This window comes from Typha angustifolia, chromosome 11, assembly GCF_048772165.1.
Source record: "Typha angustifolia cultivar Huaian chromosome 11, ASM4877216v1, whole genome shotgun sequence".
In the NCBI taxonomy this organism is placed as follows: Eukaryota; Viridiplantae; Streptophyta; class Magnoliopsida; order Poales; family Typhaceae; genus Typha; species Typha angustifolia.
The window spans coordinates 1,324,207-1,340,812 of record NC_133249.1 but is presented as its reverse complement, the minus strand read 5'-3'; the positions used below and the strand labels follow the sequence as shown (position 1 = coordinate 1,340,812).

Sequence of the window (16,606 nt, the reverse complement as noted above, 5' to 3'; positions counted from 1 at the left end):
AGAATTCAATCTTCAAATGGGTCACATATCTTTGATACAAAAATTAAACAATTAATTGGGCTAACCTTTTAAAAAATAAGTCACAGTTAATCTAAAATAAGATCATATCACAGGCTAATAGGGTTTGACTAGTGGCTAAACTACAGTTGGCTCATTTATTGTCTGTTTGTGTGAAGGAGAGTTGGTATTAGTTGTGGAACCGGTTTGGAATTGAACTTGTCACAGTAGCTGGAAGCCCAGTTCAGGTTTGGGCCTGACCAGGCTCAATCCTCCTTGGTTTTGGTTCGGGCTTAGCGTGGGAGTCTTGTCGGAGATAGGCCTCATCTAAAGCCCAAAAGACCATCTCATATTATATCAGAAAAGAGAGAAACAAGAAAAACATTAAAGGGTTCACGTATCACATACTGTTTCTTCTTTATCTAGCTCTCATCACCTCCAAACGTCACTATAGATTCAAGTATTCAACTACGTTCACTCCAAGATCTCCTTCTAGAATAAATGTATAAAGCTCACTTTGAATCGTTCCTCACTAGGGAAGTAGGACGAAACGGGAGGCAATTTGTGGCATGGGCTGGAGATGGTGTGTTTTAGTGGAGGAAGAAGAAGATGGAGAAAAGTTAATGGTGGTATGGAGAGTCATATCATCTTACCAACACTATATATTTCAAGCTAGTGGTACTACAACCAGTGTAACACTACCCAGTTGATGATCGATCTGGAAGACTTAAAGATGGTTTGGGTTTGGGTATTGGCAATACTATTATTGGGTACTTCTAGCATAGATTTAGTATCAGGTGAGATATCTCAGAGCTCGTACGACTACACCAATGCATTAGAGAAGGCTATTCTCTTCTTCGAAGGGCAACGCTCTGGAAAACTACCTTCCAAGCAACGAGTCAAGTGGAGGGGAGACTCGGCTTTGAAGGATGGTCAACCAGACAATGTAATTTTAATTTGGCTATTGTATATATGAACTAACTCGTAGCTACTACAGTAGAGCTTGTAAGGACTCACTAAGTACAGATGAGAGTGAACAATTTTGAATTTCTTGATAAAAATTGGCACTAATGGTTCATCTCCTATAATTAGGTGAATCTAGTGGGTGGTTACTATGACGCAGGAGACAATGTCAAGTTTGTCTGGCCTATGTCCTTCAGCATCACCTTACTGAGCTGGGCCGCCGTCGAGTTCAGAGATCAGATATCCTCCGCCGGCCAGCTTGGCCGTCTGCGAACCGCCATCCGATGGGGAACTGAATTCTTATCAAAATGTTACACTTCAACCACCACTCTCTATACTCAGGTCTCTTCATCTGCACTACTAACAAGCCTTTCATATCCACAAGTGTTTAGTGACTACGTTTGAGTTGGTTAATTGCTACAGATAGGTGATGGGAACTCCGATCACCAGTGCTGGGAGAGGCCCGAAGACATGGACACGCCTCGCACTCTCTATAAGATTACTAGAGATTCGCCAGGCACAGAGGTGGCCGCAGACGCTGCGGCAGCTCTCGCATCTGCTTCCATCGTGTTCAAAGGTGACAACACCACCTATTCATCAAGGCTCTTAAAAAGATCAAAGCTGGTAAGGGATAGGAGTTCGTCATGATCATATGATGGATACGATATATTTCTAATGAGGGATTTTGTTGTCAGCTGTTTGAGTTTGCCAACAATTATAGAGGATCCTACCAAGCTTCTTGCCCTTTCTATTGCTCTTACTCAGGTTATCAAGTAAGGCATCTCTTCTCCTTTTTCCAAACGATGAAGTTAGTTTGTGTATATCTTTGATCTTAATTAGTTATGCCAATACTCTGTTAGGATGAGCTTCTCTGGGCTTCTGCTTGGCTCTTTAGAGCAACTAAGCAATCAAAGTATATGCAATTTGTAGTAAACAACCAAGGATGGAGTCAAGCTGTCTCTGAATTCAGCTGGGATAACAAGCAAAGTGGAGCTCAGGCATTGTTAGCTAAGGTATACTTGATTGCTGAATATTAAAACCATTACTACACTGTTACATTTGAAGTAATTCTTCTTTCAGGAGTATGTGGCAGGGAATAAGAATTTGATCAAGTATAAGACTGATGCAGATTCCTTTGTATGTTCTTTGATGCCAAGAAGTGGCAGTGTGCAGATAAAGACGACTCCTGGTATAGACCAAAAATTTAAAAGATAAAAATCACATGGATTTCTTTGTTTTCCTCTGAATTATAAACATTATGATCAATTAATTGAAGCTTGAAGAACACATTCATAATACCCAGGAGGGCTTCTATTTACGCGCAATACTGCAAATTTACAGTATGCAACCACTGCTTCTCTGATTCTGTTTGTCTACTCAAAGACACTAAAATCAGCTGGATTTAATGGAGTTCAGTGCAGCTCAGCAAAATTCTCTACAACCCAAATCAGATCATTTGCAAAATCACAGGCAATTAAACATCATCACATCTCTTTTTCCTCATTAATTACTTACTACTATCAAGTCAAGTGATAAACTTGCACCTAAATAATTTTTTTTCCAGGTGGACTACATACTAGGGAATAATCCATTAAAGTTCTCCTACATGACGGGATACGGCGCCGCATACCCGAAGCATGTACATCATAGAGGTGCATCCATTCCATCCATTAGAGCCCTCCCAAGGAAAGTGAGTTGCAAAGAAGGCTTCTCATCATGGTATTCTACCAGTGAACCAAATCCTAACACCCATGTTGGAGCTGTAGTTGGTGGACCAGATTCTAATGACCAGTTCAGTGATGTGAGATCAGACTCAGCACATTTGGAACCCACCACATACATCAATGCAGCCTTCGTTGGTGCCTCTGCTGCTTTGATACAAGAAGGATGTTTCTTGGAGGAGTCGGTGGATAATTCTAGTTCTATGGTGTTGGATTCCTGAGTTTAGATTCACAGAGATTATGCATCACTAAGTAGCAGATATTATCTCAGTATGTAATAGTAGTACTTGTATGATCTAATAAGTTTGGTGATATTTTCATACATGTCTTTCAAAAATTTCATATTTATTTGTTCGGCCTTCTAATTTTGATATTTACATTTATACATTTTAAAAACACATGATTTTTGCATGTACATTTTTTATTTTTTATATGGATATCCCTAGGAGGTAATTAAGAGTTAAATTTTAAATACTTAAAAAGATAAAAGTATTATTATTCTAATTTTCATAGATTTTCTTAGTTAAGAATATTTTTATTTTTATTAAATTATTGAAATATAATTTGAAAAAATAATTAGATGCATATTTACATAATAACATATGTTTTAAAGGATATATATATAAATATAAATTTTAGAAGGATATATAATTAATAAGAGATTTAAAAAATATACGTACACGTAAAAAAAAACCCTAAATTATTATTTTAATTTTCATATTGACTTGAAATATTATATAATATTTGGATTATAACGGGTAACATTTTTTAGAACTAAGAACAATACCAACAAAATACTTACTAGTTTTGGTCTCAGATGAGCCCTTTTAATCCTCGTCGGAGTTCGTTTCTCCGACTTCTCTATCAGACGAAGTTCGTGAAACCCACTCCAATGTCGATAGGAGGAAGGCTACGATCCATCCGTCCTCCTATAATTTCCATCCTCCCTCGCTCTTCCTCCTCTCGCCATGCCTCTTCATCAGCCTCCGCATTTCCTTCTCCCACCCAAAACCCCTGCGAAATCCTCCTCCGCTCCCTTATCTCCTCCTCCGACACCGGCCACCGCGCCGAAACAATTTCCCGCCTGCGCTCTGAGCCCACCACCTGTTCGGCAATATTCTCCGCCGTCTCCGATAGAGCCCGCCCCTTGGATAACGACACCGTCGATCTTCTCTTCGACTTAGCCAAGAACCGAATTTTCCCATCGAACAGTTTCCATTTCACCCAGCTCACCAACAAGCTCTGCTACAACGGATTCGTCTCCAAGGCTTGGGATTTCCTCCATGCAGTCAATGACGCTGGCGGCGCCATCGAAACCTCCGCTTGTAACGCCCTCCTCGCCGGCCTTGCGAGGGACCGTGATTTCTCCAGGATGAACAAGCTTTTTTCCGAGATGAAGGATATGGGCGTCCGTCCTAATGTCGTGACTTATGGTATCCTCATCAACCATCTATGTAAATCTCGTTGTCTTGACGACGCGCTGCAGGTGCTCGACGTAATGACTAGGCCAGAATCCGAAGTGAAGCCGGATGTTGTCACGTTTAATACTGTCGTTGATGGGTTTTGTAAAGTTGGCAGGCTTGATGATGGGCTCACGTTGCTCGGTCAGATGAAAACACAGCACAGTTGTGATCCGAATACTATCACATACAATTGCTTGATTGATGGGTTTTGCAAGGTGGGTGACATTGATATGGCACATGAATTGGTGAACAGGATGGAGCAAGAAGGGGTGCAACCTAGTGTTGTTACATTGAACACTCTTGTCTCAGGGATGTGCAAAAGTGGCTGCGTTGGTGGTGCTCTTGAATTCTTCCGAAAGAAGCGTCTCGCTTGGGCTGAAGTCAAGGGCAATGCTGTTACTTATAGTACTCTGATTGGAGCTTTTCTCCATTGCAACAATATGGGCAAGGCCATGGATTTGTTCGATGAGATGGTCAGGGAGGGGCATGCTCCAGATTCAGTTACTTATTTTACTATGATCTCAGGATTGACCCAAATGGGCAGGTTGGAGGATGCATGCTCCTTTGCGTCAACCATGAGAAATTCTGGCTTCCGACTTGATATTAAAAGCTACAATACTTTGATCAGTGGGTTCTGCAAGAAGAAAAGACTGGATAAGGCACATGAACTTGTCCGTGAGATGAAGGAGGTAAATTTGCGGCCCGATGTGTGCACATACAACACTTTGATGGCTGCTTTATGCAAGGCAGGGGATTTTGCAGCTGTCCGTGAGTTACTGAGCAAGATGATCGATGAGGGCTGTGAGCTTTCAGTGGTTACTTATGGTACTCTAATACATGGATATTGTAAAACTGGCAACCTTGATGAGGCTTTGAAGATTTTCCAGAGTATGGCCAAATCTGCTGTTCCACCCAACACCGTGATATATAATAGCCTTATTGATTCTCTTTGCAAGAATGGGAAAATTGATTTTGCTGTTTCCCTGATGGATGAGATGCGAGAGAAGAGTATTCCTCCAAATGTTACAACTTATAATGCATTGCTCAAGGGACTCCGAGATAGAAATATGTCAGAGAAAGCCTTTGAACTGATGGATCAGATGAAAGAACAAAGATGTACTCCAGATTATGTAACTATGGATATTCTCACAGAGTGGCTCTCAGTCATTGGTGATATGGACAGGCTGAGATGGTTTGTGCAGGGGAATGACGGCACAATCTTTCATGGGAAGCAATTTTCAACTCGAGAACCCTAAATTGAGCGCTCTCCTAAGGAGGTCAAACATTTTCACATAGAATGAGCATTACAAGCAAGAATGCCATCTTTTGGGTATTTCACCTGTTCCCTTGTTACACGAAAGTCCCAATTTTGTTGCATTTTGTGTACTTTTAAGGAAGTCTATGTCATTTTTGAGCTACATCACACATGATAAGGCAACTCAGGGACTCAATTTGGATGGAAAGCTGGCCATAATTTTACTATTTCAGCTTCTAGCAGGTATGCTGGTCTATATCTACTATCCATATTCCATGAGGTAATATATTTGAAGGGTGTTTAGTTTTTCCAATTGGATATCAAGTTTTATAGCACTTTGTATTGTAACGTGCCCCTTAGGCTCATAAGTTACTCGTGTTGTATGGCATTTTGAAGTCTATAACTTTGTGTTGTCTGCTGCCTAGGTGAACTATCGGGCAAGCTTTATGTATTTACTTCTCCAAAGAAAAGATATAAGTGAAACAGAATCATAGTTCCTCTCAAAAATCACAGTGTAATATTGTCTGAGTTGTAGTTGTACATGTTGAGTTGTAGTTGTAATATTGTCTGAGTTGTAGTTGTACATGTTGATTTGGAGCCCAATGGGCTCTGCTCCGTATCTAATTGGAGCTAGCTATAGTGAATTTTTTAAAGACTTTTTAAAAATTTTAATTTTGCCTAATAAATATTTAATCCAATAATTTTAAATTTATCTGTATTTTTTATTAAATAATTTAGTTAGTTAAATTGAGTATATAATTAATTTTATTAATTAGTTTTTAACAAAAATAGTTCATTGGAAATATACGATCGAGACCATTAAAATGAGTTTAATATTAATTTTTTTTAGTTAATTTAAAATACAAAATTATTATTATTTTTAAAATAAATATTTTTTATTATTTAAAATCTATGTGTACTCAAAATTATATTCCAATATAAATACTAAATATTAAAATACATCAAATATAAAATATATTAGACATGAAATACATTAAACATGAAATATATTAAATAAAAATTATATTTCTTCATTCACGTGCTTTTGCCATAAGTATTTAATTTGTGCATTTTGAAGTTCAAAATGAGCTTCTATCTTGGATTTTCTTATATCGGGTGAGGAATCGATGAAATCATTTATCATCATTGACTACCATTTTTTCAACGACCGGAGGTTCGTCAGAAGATCAATATAGATGAGTTGGATACAGTTAAGAAAAAAGTGATGGCTACGGAACCGGTAGTTATAGAAATAACTTATGAGACTATTAAATATTTATTATTTATATTATTAAATATTAATTTTTGGTAAGTTTGTGTATGAAATTTAATACTTTTAGTAATGACGTGTAATGCTTATTTCGGTATTTATTTTGTGTAATATAATTTTGATACGTTTAATTAAAAATTAGTAATTTAAAATTACTTCTGAAACTATTAAATATTAGTTTTATTTTAAAAATAGAGTTTTCTAACCATATATTTTTATTAAAAAATAATAACACTAAAATAATATATTAATTAATTTAAAATAAATAAATAATATATATATATATATTTAATAAATATAGAGGCTATGCATTCGAGTGCACTTGGCTCTATATTTATAGCCTAGCATCTTTTGGAGATGCTCTCATAGACACGAAATAATTGAAGATTATATTATGCCACGGTGGTTTGTTATTACCGAAAGTCTGCAGCGGGAGACACTAATAAAGATATGAAGTCGAGGAATTCTGAGGTAACATTGTTATTACGGTGGCTCTTAATCCTTCCTCAATTGAAGGGATACAAACTTTATGCACCTATTATTGTGTAATAGAGATTTAATAATGGAGTGAATCTCAGATCAACAATTGTAGCTATTTATATTCGCAGGCAAAGTATTTCGCCACATTATCAGCACGTGAGAAGTCTCCATAAATTTACGATAAGACAAAGCCATTCGCCTTCTTCTTCCTCTCCTCTCCTCCTTTCTCCGCATTCCCATTCCCCAATGATCTCATCACTGCCACTCCGTTCTCCCCATGCCCGACCAACCCTAGCTTCCTCAGCACCGCCACCGCCGGCTCCTCCTTATTCATCGTATAGAAGTCTACCCCGTATGCCACGAGCGCGGCCTCGTCCCCCTTCCTCGCCTCCACCGCCTCCCTCACCTCCCTCGGCACCCTCGTCTTGCACATCTCCGTCATCTTCGAGAAGCTCCGGTAGCTCGTGATAGGCAAGATCCCGGGCACGATCGGGCACTCGATCCCGATCCGACGGCAGTCCGATACGAACTTAATGAAGACCGCCGTGTCGAAGAAGAGTTGCGTTATGATCAGATCGGCTCCGGCATCCACTTTCCTCTTAAGGTACGTCAGATCGCTCTCGTATTCCTCTTCGGTTGCTACCTCGCTCCCGTCGCGGATCTTGCTAGGATGCGCCTCTAGCGTTTAGAAATGCACCGATCTCGAGCTGCCATGCACGCGACTTTGGCGAGGAAGGAGCCGGCGGTGCTGGAGGTTGGAACCTTCGGGGTGAAAAACTCGAAGGAGAAGACGACTCCAGTGTCGTCGTCGGAAGAAGAGAAGGGTGATTTGATCTTGTTGATCACCTTCATGTCTAGATCGGGATGTGAAGGGAAGCGAAGGGATTATGGGAATGGGAATGGGAATGGAATTGGGACAGCCGAGTAGTTGTAGTTCGTGGTCTTCAACGAATAACGATCGATTTATAGATATTTTTTGCTTACCTTTTTCTCCTAAACTTAATTAGGAAATTTCACCGCGTGCTCTGTTACCTCTGTAAGCTCCTTTACAGTGGACGTCTGTCTCTTCCTTTCGTTTCCTCTTTACTTGCCGACAACGTCCTTAGTGTTCACGTATTATTAATAAAATAATAATAATAATAGCATCCGCAATTAGTAGCATACAGGGCTAAAAGCACAATCTTGTCTATGGCATTTGAATGCATTATGAGGTACACAAATATAGACAACCAATAACATCAGAGCCTTCAGTTCGTTTATGCTATAATTTTTATGTTAGCTATGTTATCTTACCAGTTCATCTGATTTGGCTCCGAAGTCGTCTCTAAAACGATTTCAGGAAATACTCAATCGAGTATGAGTATGGTGATATAATATAAAAGTTACTCTGCTCCACCCGACATCCTAAGGTTGGATTAGGATTCATATACTATACTACGTAGAGCTATCATATTCAAGTAGTAATTTAGACAGGATTCGACATGTTTACAGTACAATTATTTACAACTCAAATAATCCGTCCTTTGACTCTTTTGAGTATATGAAGTAAATCATGAATTTATCAAACTGTTTGGTTGGCAAACTGCCTACGTGATTAAAATATCAGCACAAGTTGGCATATTGATCACATGCGAATCCTGTTGTTAGATCGTTTAATATCACCCACGTGCATCTTAATAAAATGCCATGTGACAGTTGAAATTCACAAACAAGTTTGCAATCGGATCAATTTTTTTTTTGTCGTAGGGCTTTCAAAATAGCTCGACATTAGAGTAGTGCTTGATATTTTAGTTCAAGATAATATATAACTCGCTCGAGTTCAGCTTGAATTAGTTTAATATATAATTTTAAATATAAGATAATATATATTTTGTTTTGTAATGTAGATTAATATGTTGTAACATAGTTGATTATATGCTTTAACTTTAAGTAAAACGACTTGTATTCAGATGTAAATTTTTAAGTTTATTTCCACATTGAAAACCTAAAAGATAAGAATAATCTTTATATCTATTCACCTCTTAAATAATACAAACATTATAGCTATGAAGTACATATTATATATTTATATATATATATATTTTAAATCGAGAGCTCGATACTTGGGCGGTTGGGCCCGCTCTCTCAAACATAGCTGAGTTCTCTTCAGGTTGATCAGGCTCGGCTTGCTTACCCAACTATTACTTTAATCTCTTCTTTCGATGTAAACGTGTTTGCTCGTTCTTTTTTAATCCCCATCCTGATGAGTTCTCACTTGTTAATTATTCGTTTATGAGTAGTTACTAAAATAGTTGTCCTCCTAATATTATTGTTCGTAATACTAGCTCGAGTAAAAGTAATCTACTCTGCGTCAAACCATACAATTCCAACTTTAATTTACTTCCCTTTAGCAGGCAAACTGTCCTCAGTCTAGATTGCCATAAACCACAGAATTCTTCTCATTCAAGCTGGTCCTTGATCGGTCAAAGTTCAACCTTAGGACTAGTTCGGCCTTCCTGGGCCTAATCAGCAGTTGGTCTGAGATGGGGCCTATGTAGACAAGATGGGATGAGACCCAAAAAAGAAATATAATTTCTCTATTTTTTTTTTTTGGTTATCATTTAAGAATCCGAAGAATAGAGATAGGTCACGCCCCAACCTCTAGATCGCCCCCAACTCCATCCCTCTTTTGATGCAACGATATTTAAGTTTTATTAAGTTTTAGTTAATATACTAAGCTGTTTAGCATTTTAAATCATACGCATCACTAAATTAAATATTGTCGATACATCGTCCCAAGCCGCATTATGTTTCGGTTACTCTTTCAAGCTATCGCACTGTTAAACTTTTAATTGAGTTGAACCGAGCCGTTGAGCTAAATCACTCTATAATTTTCTTTATAATAATTATTTGGGGTTAGAGTTACGACCTCTTTGATCGTACGGGTGATACCTATCAATTTAACAAGAGTTTGTTAGTATAATTTTTTCATGTCCATCGTGGTTGCATAAAATCGTGTTACCCTACTATGTGTTGAAACTCGTACATTTCAAGTGTTATAACTTAGAAGGTGTGTGAGGTGTGTAGCTTCGAATTATGGAAGAGTTTGCTACCCAAGGTGGGGCAAGGATAGTTATTACGAATGAGCATAGGACTGCCTCATGGGAGCCTTCGCCCTAACGAGTCCGTTCTTTACAAGGGAAATTTGGGCTATTCGGATAGGTGTACAATTGGTCAGCAATCCACAACGATTGTTGAGACTATTCCTTTGGAGCTTATTGAAATTCTCAAAGGAGAAGCCACTGGCCCATGGAAGGTCCGGAATATGATAGTACAATGCTTAAAGCTTGCTAATAGATTCTAAGATTTTCGAGTGCAACATATACTTAGAGAGGGTAACCAGGTTATTGACTAGGCTGCAGGAATAGCTACTAGCAGTTCTGTTTTGGGGCCAGATGGGCCTCTTTCCTCCGAATTTTTGGAATCTGCTATACTCTGACAACCTGCTGATGAAAGGTTGAGGGTTTAATTTAGAATCTGAGTTACCAACACTATATGCTTATATTTCAAACTTCATTTCTCTTGATATGCTATCTATATCTCATTCATTCGCATCCTCGCATTTACTTCACCAGTATGACCACGACAAATCGCTACTAGAAACATAGTATCTATTCTCATGCTTCCAACAACCACAAACAGAGTAGGAGTTTATTTATCACTGCTCTTATTTGATATAGACTGGAAAGGTATACATATCCATAACGACAAATGGACACAAAACCACCCCATTCACATACACAAATCATAAGCCACTCAAAGAACATAAGACGCACTGTATAGATGCTAAATTGCTATACTACAGAGCTCCCACTGCGAGCTCTATTTATGAAACAAACCACCTCTTAACTGCTGCGGCTCCACACAACGTGGTCCTGAGGCAGGAAGTGGCAGATAGGCACTGTACCAGGCTTCACATTGAGCACTTGGAAGGCAAGGTGCTTAGGGTTCCATCCTGCAGTATCGGTGTGGCACACCGCCACTGCCTCCACCGCGGTCCCGTCTTTGCCGACCATCTTAACTTTGTACGCCTTCGTCGACTTCGTCAAATGGCAGTAGAACACGGCATAAGCGTAGGTCTCTGCGTGGCATGCGACGAGCTCATCGCCAGCCATTCTCTGCACGCCTCCTGCCGTGATCGTATACTGCTGCTTTGGCGTTTCCTTCTTCCCAACTGTAGTCGAAACTGCTAGAACGTTGTGTGTTCCAAGGCTCGACGTGCTGAATTCAACCATGGACTCGAGCGAGGTAGCACAGTACTTCTTCTCTCCCTTGGCCGCCGGTTCCTCACACTCGAGGAGGGTTTCCTTGATTGCCTCAGCTTCGATAGAGTTTGGTTGGATGGAGAAGTAGTTGAGAATCTGCGGTAGCTTGGTGGAGGAGAAAGGGATGGAGTTGGCGGCGGTGCGGGGAAGGAAGGTGGCGGAGGTGGTCTTAGTGAAGTGTAGAGTCATCTTAGCTCCCGGGTGGAGATCTTTCTCCAAAAAGAAGAGTGCAACATTAGGATCGTCGTGGAGCTGGGTTTCAGTGGCCGCGTAATTATAAATAAAGGGGCTTTTCCCAGGAGCCACTCGAACGATCACCGGCTTCTTGTGGCCTTTGGGCCCCACGTTGACGCCAACACCTCCGGGGGTGACGTGGACGTTGGTGCCACCAGGCTTCCCCTTGCCGGTGCTGACGTGAACGCCTCCCTTGCCGACTCCGACGGTTGTGCCACCAGGCTTCCCCTTGCCGGTGCTGACGTGAACGCCTCCCTTGCCGACTCCGACGGTTGTGCCGCCAGGCTTTCCTTTGCCTGCATTTACGTTGATACCTCCCTTCCCTACGGTGACGGTGGTCTTCTCATCAAGCGTTCCTGTAGTTAAGAAAGGAAGGACACCAATTAGAGAGAGAGAGAGAGAGAGAGAGAGAGAGAGAGAGAGAGAGAGAGAGAGAGAGAGAAGAGAGACCGGAGGTTAAGAGATCAGCGATGGCGCTTGGCATGGGAGTATTCGGCAGGACAGAGTGCCAATAGACTTGGGGAGGTAAAGCTGCATGGCTTACTGCTAAAGCAAGCTGGATGAGAATTCACAACACTAGTTAATTAGATCCCAGTTAAATAACAGCTACTTGTAGTGATACGATATATCAGAAATATCAATTCTTGTTTAACTTAATCAAGATAAAGTTTATATATATATATATATATATATATATATATATATATATATATATATATCCTAAGAAATGGTATGATCAATATGGCTAAAACATGACTGAAAAAAGCCACCCATATAATATTCCCTATCTTGAAGCCTAGTATATGAAGAAGAAAGATAAAACTAAAGTGACTCTTTAAAGTAATTAATTACCAATAGGAAGGAAAGGAGTGGTAAGAGGAGAGCCATGAGTGCCCTGGAGACCAAACTGAAGCCAAGCACAAACTTAGGAGTATGGGAAGAGGAGGTATAGATTTTATAGACTGGAATGGAATCGTGTGGGACTGCGAATGCATCATCATGCATAGGTTGATATCTTTTTCCACACCGCCAATAAAGAGGACCGTATTAAATTAACCAACTCAACTGTCCACGGCTCACGCCATTGAATGCAATTATGGCAATGGCTCCGGAGTTCGATTTGGGGATCCCCTCTTGGTGTACTGTACGGCTGCGTTGTAGACCACGCAACCTGCAGGTGTGCGTCTCTGTGTGTCTCCGTGGGTGAAAGAAATATATCGACCATCTTTTTCCTCGCCTTTAATTGCAGAGGTTGGAGTTAGGGGGGGAGATAATACGAGTCAGAGAAACCATGAATCCACAGGTGAAAATGTAGGCAATTTCATGTCTTACTTTGTAATTGAATGAAATTGTTATATGTTCTAGATCTTATAAGTAATACTAAAATGTAGAAATTGTCATACACATTAAAATTATATATTTCTTCTAATTTTTATTACTATAATTATATATATTTAACGTAACAGTAGAGCTGATTGGAGCTATCAGGTGTACGCGTGAGATTGTAGTCGTACGTGTCTTTGTGGGTATTATTAAGTCAATTAAGCAGTTGCCTGTCCATTATCCGTAGTTAGTTTGGTATGCAGTCTAATCACCATTAATTATTTAGTACTCCTTAGAAGACGACAAGGTTCGGGATGTCCTACTAAATCGTTCCATGTGGTAGTACCGTAATAGCAAACTTGGCTATATACGTGGAATTGACCTTGTAAAATTGCCTATGGTCATGGAAACCTACTATGTTTTGGAAGCCACATAAGTAATTTGGGAGGATGCCATAAATATGAGCATGGGCATGCAGTTGGTATTCAACACATATCACATGCTTCGACCTCGTTTTTCTTTGCTCCTTTTTTTGCCAAACAGATCTGCCCACGTACTCTGTAGGTTTTGGAGAACAGATCTTGTACTATGTGAGTCAACTTTGGACCTGTGAAAGGCCATCGTGGCATTGTAAAGATCTCGTCCATGGCCATGGGCACTAGCTAGCTTCGACCACATCAACCCGATGAACTGTTTGGCCCGGCCCAAGGAGAAGCCCTAGATCTGGTAGCTTTAGGTCGAACACTTGAGGAAAACCTAAATGACCCTTTTGGGAGCATTTGGTTTGGAAATTATGAGAACCCTGACACGACTGGAAATCCAATCATTACTCCAAGGAATATAATAGAAATTATTACTCCTCTCCCAGATTCCTGGAAATTCCAATCCAGAAGGGTTTGCCTTAGTCTCCAAAACGTCAATCAAGTTGCACTAAGGACATGTCTTTTCTCATGTGCTTATCTCCAAATTAAGGAGTGGAGCTACGAGCCTCAGTCGGCGATTCCGTTGCTTGCTCATTTGCATGCAAGTGAGCTTACATAGACACTACTCATGTTGGCACAGTGGCAAAAGGCATCATCAATACATGTCATGGTGTTGGTGACGACGAGATGTTATTTCTTGTCTCATCAATGCCATCCGTGAGGTGAAAAGGATAAATATCAAGAGAATTATACAGTCTTTTTATGACCTCAAACGAGCACCTCTTGCTTGGCACCATAGATCTCATGAAGCATAATATAGATCACAAGCTCAAATCCAGTTTGGTGTGATAACATGTCAGTTAGTTATATATTTGGCCTCCAATCTAGTTTTCCATGCGAGAAATAAACATACACAGATCTACTACCACTTTGTTAGAAAGAAGGTGGTGGCTCGAGATGTTTTAGTTCATAATCTTCCCAAATAACGACAAGTTGCTAATATTCTCACTAAAAGTCCAATCGATTTCGTCTCCTGCTGCAAATTTATGCTTCAAGACAGAATCATTTATGCATTTGAAATGGGTATTAGGAGATATGGCTGCGTGTCAGCTAAAGGTGATTAAGAGTTTACTATTTTGTTGAGAGTTTGTTTAGATATGTAAACCTATTGGAAGATGATACGTAAGAGCCATATATTCTATTAAAAGCAAAGGAACGATGAAGACAGCATCTTTCTGAGTTCTTCTTCCCATCTTTTATCTCTCATTTTAAGTACTCAATTAGGCTTGTTTTGTTTGAGGCTAAGTCTGGAACTTGATTAGTTAGTTTTATTTCTTAGTATTAATTTTTTAAAGAGTGAATTTAGTTAGATATGAGATAAAAAGATGTTCGGTTACTGAACTAGGTTAAAGGTCCTTAAACCAGTTTAGAGAAGTATCTGAACTCAAAGCAAACAAGATCTTAGTCTACCATTGATCATTTCATGGATAACCCTCTCAGCAATTTTCTGGGTGATAAATAATATGTCCTTTGAGTAGATGAAATAAAACATTTTCCTACAACAAACTATTTGGTTGGCAAACTGTCTTCTCTTTTTTGAGTAGAAAGAGCTTTGTATTTAACTTTGAGTTACCCCATTGTCAACAATACTGCCACCGGAGTCAAAAGACAAAATTGTACATAGTTATGATAGGAATTGATCAAGAGGCCCAAGAAGACAATTTCAATCCAAATTTACCCTGGCAAGCAACCCAATCTACCGCCAAGTTTCCACCACCTATAATGTGCTGGATCTTAACTTCACTAAAGGTTCTCATAAGAGCCCTACACTCTCCCACTATGTTACGTACTCTCTAAAGAGGCTCCACTCCTCCTTTGCAGATCTTACAAGCCTCCAGCGAATCCATCTCTAGAACAAATTTTGACCCTTACTACTATTTGGTTGGCATTGCCTACGTGCTTAAAATGTCATCTAGCACAAGTTGGCAATATTGATCAGATGCGTATTCTCTCTTTGGAACGTATATATATTGTTTGTGAACCTCTCTCCTCTTTTTGTTGGTTCGATAGCACCCAACTTACTTTGCCACGTTCCCATACCGACATATAAGAGGGAATCAACCAAATTTTGCACTGTTGTCCTCGTTAATACAAAACTATTACTTTCATCTCTTCTTTCGATGTAAACGTGTTAGCTTGTTCTTTTTTAATCCTCATCCTTCCTTCCTTCCGAGGATGACGTCCCTTTGCTTATTCTGATGATCTCTCAATGGAAATCTAAACGATGATCCCTCGATTCCGAGTAATACAACTAGTTCTTGTTAATTGTTCTTTAATTTTTGAGTGATGCAATTAGTTGTCCTCTGAATATATTGTGTTAACTTGCCAAAACCTCTACAAATAATAGCTGTTATAATTTTATATTCTAATATTATTCTTTACTTTTAAGTTATAATATAAACTTTTAAAATAGTTGATAAGTTAACGTACTGCCACTTACTAGGAAAACTGCCTTCTATTTATATTAATTACTATAACCATAGAATTAATTCTTCTCATTCGTGGGTAATTGAGGAGCAGGGATAGGCTTTGAGGAGACTGATGGGACGAGATCCAAAACAGATATAATTTTGTTCTAACTTGCCTGGTCCTAGCAAATTCGTGTCCACCGTGGTTGCATCAAATCCTGTTTGAAACTCCTTGCACCTTCAACTCTTCAACTCGTTTTACTCTCTCTCTCTCTCTATATTTAACTCTTTCAAGTGTTAGAAGAAATCCACTATCTGACACACTTTGCCAGTGAAAGACTTTATCTTCCTTTAACTTCATTGGTCTGAATTACCAACAATATATGCTTATATTTCTAAGTTCATTTCTCTCGATATGCTTTCTATATCTAATTCATTCGCTTCCTCGCATTTACTTCACCAGTATGACCACGGTAAAATCTCTAGTAGAAACATAATATCTAGTCTCATGCTTCCAACAACCACAAACATAGTTGGAATTTATTTATCACTCCTCTTATCTGATATAGACTGGAAGTGTATATATATCCATAGCCCATAACGTTGACAAATGGACACAAAAGCACCCATTAACTTACACAAACCATAAGCCACTCAAAGCACATAAGACACTGCATAGATGCTAAATTACAAAACAGAGGAGCTC

General features: G+C 39.3%; 3 protein-coding genes across 3 annotated transcripts; 2 read left to right on the top strand and 1 right to left on the bottom strand.

The window, feature by feature from the left end:
- Nucleotides 1-730: 730 nt before the first annotated feature.
- Nucleotides 731-2,902, top strand: LOC140769765 (endoglucanase 18-like). The gene is made up of 8 exons (XM_073110629.1): nucleotides 731-943; nucleotides 1,090-1,302; nucleotides 1,384-1,584; nucleotides 1,656-1,733; nucleotides 1,821-1,973; nucleotides 2,041-2,149; nucleotides 2,264-2,430; nucleotides 2,525-2,902. Exons 1-8 carry the CDS (start codon nucleotides 731-733, stop codon nucleotides 2,900-2,902), a joined length of 1,512 nt encoding a protein of 503 aa, XP_072966730.1.
- A 579-nt stretch (nucleotides 2,903-3,481) lies between these two features.
- On the top strand, nucleotides 3,482-5,953 carry LOC140770289 (uncharacterized). Its single transcript, XM_073111395.1, has one exon. The coding sequence runs from the start codon at nucleotides 3,499-3,501 to the stop codon at nucleotides 5,398-5,400; it is 1,902 nt and encodes a 633-aa protein (XP_072967496.1). The 5' UTR covers nucleotides 3,482-3,498; the 3' UTR covers nucleotides 5,401-5,953.
- A 4,858-nt stretch (nucleotides 5,954-10,811) lies between these two features.
- On the bottom strand, nucleotides 10,812-12,697 carry LOC140771121 (BURP domain-containing protein 3-like). The gene is made up of 3 exons (XM_073112526.1): nucleotides 12,540-12,697; nucleotides 12,138-12,243; nucleotides 10,812-12,043 (listed from the first exon to the last, which is right to left on the bottom strand). The coding sequence occupies exons 1-3, from the start codon at nucleotides 12,690-12,692 to the stop codon at nucleotides 11,034-11,036; spliced, it is 1,269 nt and encodes a 422-aa protein (XP_072968627.1). The 5' UTR covers nucleotides 12,693-12,697; the 3' UTR covers nucleotides 10,812-11,033.
- Between the last annotated feature and the right edge of the window lie 3,909 nt (nucleotides 12,698-16,606).

What these genes read in the sequence shown, in the direction of transcription:
- LOC140769765 (XM_073110629.1), top strand. Translation starts at nt 731, where the DNA reads ATGGTTTGGGTTTGGGTATTGGCAATACTATTATTGGGTACTTCTAGC. An exon ending in CTCAGGCATTGTTAGCTAAG is followed by an intron (nt 1,974 to 2,040) that starts GTATACTTGATT and finishes TTCTTCTTTCAG; the next exon opens with GAGTATGTGGCAGGGAATAA. An exon ending in GCAGATAAAGACGACTCCTG is followed by an intron (nt 2,150 to 2,263) that starts GTATAGACCAAA and finishes CATAATACCCAG; the next exon opens with GAGGGCTTCTATTTACGCGC.
- LOC140770289 (XM_073111395.1), top strand. Translation starts at nt 3,499, where the DNA reads ATGAGCCCTTTTAATCCTCGTCGGAGTTCGTTTCTCCGACTTCTCTAT.
- LOC140771121 (XM_073112526.1), bottom strand. Translation starts at nt 12,692, where the DNA reads ATGCATGATGATGCATTCGCAGTCCCACACGATTCCATTCCAGTCTAT. An exon ending in CACTCCTTTCCTTCCTATTG is followed by an intron (nt 12,244 to 12,539) that starts GTAATTAATTAC and finishes ATTCTCATCCAG; the next exon opens with CTTGCTTTAGCAGTAAGCCA. An exon ending in CGCTGATCTCTTAACCTCCG is followed by an intron (nt 12,044 to 12,137) that starts GTCTCTCTTCTC and finishes TCTTAACTACAG; the next exon opens with GAACGCTTGATGAGAAGACC.